At 52.0% G+C, this 5,416-nt stretch overlaps 1 protein-coding gene across 1 annotated transcript in view; it reads left to right on the forward strand.

Annotated features, from left to right (window-relative positions):
- The window catches only part of LOC125943019 (uncharacterized), a 45,793-nt gene extending 41,527 nt beyond the window's left edge, over window positions 1-4,266 (forward strand). Inside the window, exon 7 of the mRNA XM_049661353.1 lies at window positions 4,114-4,266. Coding sequence (XP_049517310.1) covers window positions 4,114-4,266 — 153 coding nt within the window. The remainder of the gene's footprint in view (window positions 1-4,113) is intronic.
- Window positions 4,267-5,416: the final 1,150 nt, after the last annotated feature.

Raw genomic sequence — 5,416 nt, forward strand, 5'->3', positions numbered from 1 at the left:
GCTTTTAATATATTCAAAAATATTCTCTAACATAGCGAAAATACGAATAACACGGTTATTAAATTGTGCATATATCGTTTTTTTTTTTCAAACCAGATAACTATAGAACATGTATAACACATGTTACACGTATTAACCAGTGAGCCGTTCAAATGAACCGGCTCATTTCAGTGAGCTGAGCCGTTCCGAGCCGCTCACTGAAGTGAGCCGTTTTGCCCATCTCCACTCACGACGACCAGCCACTGCCTATGACTCGCAAGGAGAGAATATTCGTTACTCTCAACGCACGGCCACAGCTGAACAGTGTAGCGTCATCAGCATCCCGATGTTCGCCCTATGCCTGTGTGCTACAGCTGTGGCACACCAGGTCACATAGCTAGATACTGCACCCAACGTCGACATCGAGCTATGGGCAATCGATGCGTCTGCGTGGCACAGTGGTCGTATCATGGACAACCAGCGGCCTGGGAACTCCGCTCTAGGAAGCCACTCCCCAAGAAAGGCCACGTAACTACACCTTAGGAAGCTACTTTGGAGAGGGAGACCAAGTAACCGTTCGCCTGCTTCCGACCGCACCCCTGACACCACCACCAGCTTTCCGGGCGTATCGATCACCATCTCACCGGCGGCGTATCTCGTCGTCATCTCCGCGGCGCCGCTTCCCGTCACCCCCGCCGGAAAACTAGCCAGCGCGACCGATGGGGGTGAGGTCGCTGGAAAATCTGTGCTGCCGACTGAGATACCTCCAACTATTTTCATGCTCAAGAATAGGGTCATGTGTGTATTGACGGTGTGTCTACCATGGCTTTAGTCGACGCGGTGCAACTGTTTCCGTCATGAGTGTGCTGTTTAAAAGTCTTCTGGGACGCCAGGCCATGTTTCGTTGGGACCAGAGCAAAAGTTTTCGTGGAGTGGGTGGTGACTCAATATATCCGGTCGGAGTTTGTAATGTGAATGTGTCATAGGTGGTCGAGTTTTAAACACCGAGTTTATTGTCCTTCCTCGTTCCACCCTCGATGTGATTCTAAGGATCGACTTTTTACAGTTGTGTGGTGCCAATGTTGACTGCCGCACGGGAGAACTCAGTGTGGGCGAAAGTGCTTTATCTGTGATCTTGGAAGACTCACCCAACCAAGAGAGTGTTTTGCGTCTCCAAGATACCGTTGTGCCCCCTTTATCCGCGAGGGGTGTTTCAGTTATTTGTTCTACTCGCTACCCGCTCGATGCTGCAGTGGACCTGTACATGTGGAACAGGCCTAAGAAAAACGTGTGGGTGCTCTCCTCATTGCATGGTATCGGTGCTGATGGCGCACCCGACTATGGGTGATAAAATTGTTCTAGTGACGCGGCGGTGCTGCCTCAAGGCTGAAAGCTTGCACATTTCACAAAGACTCGCCGATACCCATGGCCTGCTTACAAACTTCCAGACACAGCAGAAGCCAGTAAATGCCCCTTGGACTCAAAATTCTTTTCCATGGTCGCTAAATTGCTCAGTAACCATAAGCGTGATGCGTTGGTGCGCTCTTTGTGAAACACTTCTCAGACTTGCACGCCCACGGCGGCCCGACATCTAGAACTCGCCACCTGTCTAGAACTCGCCACCGCGCATCAACAAGGATCTGCTCAACCGATTCGACAAAACCCTATCGCGTGTCGCCCGCAGAGCGCAAGATAATCAGTGAGCAAGTCGAAGAAATACTAACCAAAGAGTCATTCAGGAGTCATCTAGCCCTTGGGCAGCACCAGTGATATTGGTGAAAAAGAAAGATGGTACGTGGCGATTCTGTGTTTTATTACCGACGCCTAAACAACGTTACCAAAAAAAAGACGTGTACCCGCGTCGGCGAATAGACGACGCGATCGATTGCCTTTATGCGGCCTCGTACTTCTCCTCTGTTGATCTGCGTCAGGTTACTGGCAGATTCCTATGCACATTGAGGATAAGGAAAAAACTGCATTTGTAACGCCCGACGGATTGTTTGAATTTAACGTCATGCCTTTCGGGCTGTGCAATGCGCCCGCAACGTTCGAGCGGTTCATGGACACTGTACTGCGTGGCTTGAAATGGGAAGTTTGCATGTGCTACCTGGACGACGTTGTGATCTTCGGCCGAACATTTAGTGAGCATAACAAGCGTCTGGAGTTGGTGCTGAACTGCTTGGAGCAGGCTGGCCTGGTCCTCAATTCTAAGAAGTATGTGGCTCAGTCAGCTAAGGCGTTGCGCTGCTGAGCACGAGATCGCGGGATCGAATCCCGGCCGCTTCGGCCGCATTTCGATGGAGGCGAAATGCAAAAACGCCCGTGTGCTTGCGTTGTAGTGGACGTTAAAGAACCCCAGGTGGTCAAAATTAATCCGGAGCCCTCCACTACGGCGTGCCTCATAATCAGAACTGGTTTTGGCACGTAAAACCCCAGAAAGAAGAAGAATAATTCTAAGAAGTATCATTTTGGGGAGCGACAAGCTATTGTGCTAGGACATCAGGTCGATAAAGAAGGCATCCGACCAGATCCACAAAAGACTGTGGCTGTAGAGGCATTATGGGAACCTCACAGTGTCAAGCAATTGCGAAGTTTTTGACACTTGTGCTCCTACTTTCACTAATTCATTCCAAGATTTGCTGACGTGGCCCATCCTCTCACGTGCCTTCTCCAGAAAGGCGTTCCTTTTGAGGGGACCACAGAGTGTGACTCATCGTTTCGTCAATTAAAGATTTTTTTCTTGACGTCACAGCCGATTCTTCGCCACTTCGATCCCTCAGCACCAACAGAGGTTCACACCGATGCGAGTAGTGTTGGTAGCGGCGCTGTGCTTGTTCAGCGCATCGGTGAAAGTGAGCACGTGACCTCGTACGCTAGCCGCTCCTGGAGTCACTCCGAGCGCAATTATACAGTTACCGAGCAAGAGTGCTTGGCAGTCATCTTCACAGTGCAACGGTTTCGTTCATACATCTACGGGCGCCCCTTCACAGTGGTCACGGATCATCATTCACTGTGCTGGCTTGTGAATCTGCGGGGGCCCTTCTGGTCGACTTGCGCGTTGGGCTCTCCGCCTACAGGAGTACGATTTCGTTGTTTCCTACAAGAGCGGTCGACGACACGCTGATGCTGACTGTCTCTCTCGGATGCCACTGCTGACGACTGAATGCGACGCTGACAACTTCGACAAATGCATCGCTTTTGTATCTCCGGAATTTCCTGATATGGGTACCTTCATATCCGAACAGCAGAAGGACAAGAGCTTGCAGCCGCTCTTCGCGGCCGCACACGAGCCTTTAGAAGATTGTCGTTTGCGCCTACGTGACGGCGTCCTGTACAAGAAGAGCTACTCGACCACTGGCACGTGCTACCTCTTAGTTGTTCCCGAGAGTGTCTGCGTTCAAATGCTATGTGCCATGCACGACGATCCCACTTCAGGTCATCTGAGATCCACACGAACACTCTACCCTGCTCAAGAACGTATTTACTGGCCCAAGATGTGTCACGATACCGAGCGGTACGTCGCCAGTTGCACCGAATGCCAGCGTTACAAACGACCTACAAACACTCCGCATGGTCGACTTCAGCCAGTTCCGCCTTCCAGCGCCCCTTTTGAACAAGTTGGCATAGATCTCTGTAATATACGCGCGACCGTGCACTTGTGGTGTGGTGGGACCGACGCAAGAGGAGACAAAAAGAGAGGCGAAACTGAGAAGAAAAAAGGAAGAGGAAAGCACGAGGCACGGGCGAAAGAGAGCGCGAGCTGGAGGTCTCGAAAGACTGGCGGCACAGAGGCGGTGCCGGTTCGGGAAGTGGCCGCAGCGTGTCTCGAGACGGAGCCAGGAGGCAGCCCTGCTGTCCGAAGGAGCCAGACTCTCCCGGGGACGTTCACGGACAACGGACCAGACTGTCCCGGGGACGTTCACGGACGACTGGCTAGACTGTCCCAGGGACGTTTACGGCCCATGGACCAGACTGTTCCGGCGACGTTCACGGACGACGGTCAATGGTCGAGCGGTGTTGACGTCACGGAGACGACTGACCGGTCAGGCGAGAGAACACGGCCTTGGCCCACGACCCGGGCTCCGTCGACCAGTGTTGACGCAGTTCCGCACCCGGTCTCACCGACGTCTCCAGGAGAACATAGCTCCAACCCACTCATCATCGGTGCTGGTCGCCACAACCGAGCTTGACGTGGCAGGCAGGGTCGACAAGGGGCCTTTGCGATTCATCCTCCACCGCGCCCTCGGCCACCACCCGTCGTCTGAGCCGACGCAACTGCCCGGGTAGATTTGTGTGTCACAATCATCGTGACTTTACTATTTGCCGCGTCATTGTCGGGCGGAACAGTATATTACTTAGTGACTGTAAACCTTTCAACACATTTTTTTCTTTATTCTTTCATATGTGCCATACAAGTGATAATGTGTTATAAGTGTACAAACGGCTCTGTCTATTACTCGCACCAAGGTTGCCCTTGAGTGCGCAACACTAAACCAGAACCTGTCATACCAAATTGGCGTCCGCGACGACAGGACAAAGCCGGTTGTTACACAGTGTGCTTATAGTAGATACGAGATGAATGCCCAGGACCTTAGCGCGTTAGCGGAACGCAAGGGTCTGGTTGGTCCAGAACTGAAAGAATGGATTGATGAGGAACGGAGAAGGGCGCGTGAGGAACGTGTAGCGGAACGTGAGGCGGAAAAAGATCGTCTAGAGCGCGAGGAAAAGATTCTGCAGTTGCGCATAAGGCTAGCGGAGGTGGGTGGATCAGATAGCCACGTAAATGTGTCTCAGTCGCTCGAAAGCAACCAGGCAGAATCCTCGGTTTCCGTGAACCCGCATAACATGATCCCTCTGTTAAACGAAGCCCGCGATGACTTCGACGCATATCTGAAGCGGTTTCAACGAGTAGCTACTGGACAGGGTTGGCCAAAAGAGAAATGGGCTACCCTCCTCAGCCTATGTCTCGACGGTGAAGAGTTGAGAGTGTTTGGTCGGTTGTCGCCGGAGGATTCTCTAGACTATGACAAGGCCAAATTGACATTGCTGCAACGTTTTAGGCTTACAGCGGATGGCTACCGCGAAAAGTTTCGCCACAGCAAGCACCAGGATGGAGAGACTGGTAAACAGCACGCTGCGAGACTATTTAGCTTATTCGACCGATGGGTTGAACTCTCGAATGGAGGAAAGACTTTTGAAGCTGTCCGCGACTTAGTTGTTGCAGAGCAGTTCATGAATAACTGCCATAGTCGATTAGCGCTGTTCCTGCGCGAAAGAAATTGCAGAACAGTGGAGACAATTGCAGAAACCACGGATCACTTCTTGGAAGCGCAGAGGCAGAATAGTTTGCTGACATTCCAGGAGAAGACAGTAGACCGCGCCGCAAAAGAGGATGAAACGCGCACAGAAAGAAACTCAGTCAAGGGCTTCCTCTGCA

The sequence above is a fragment of the Dermacentor silvarum genome, chromosome 1 (genome assembly GCF_013339745.2).
Source record: "Dermacentor silvarum isolate Dsil-2018 chromosome 1, BIME_Dsil_1.4, whole genome shotgun sequence".
Taxonomy (NCBI): domain Eukaryota; kingdom Metazoa; phylum Arthropoda; class Arachnida; order Ixodida; family Ixodidae; genus Dermacentor; species Dermacentor silvarum.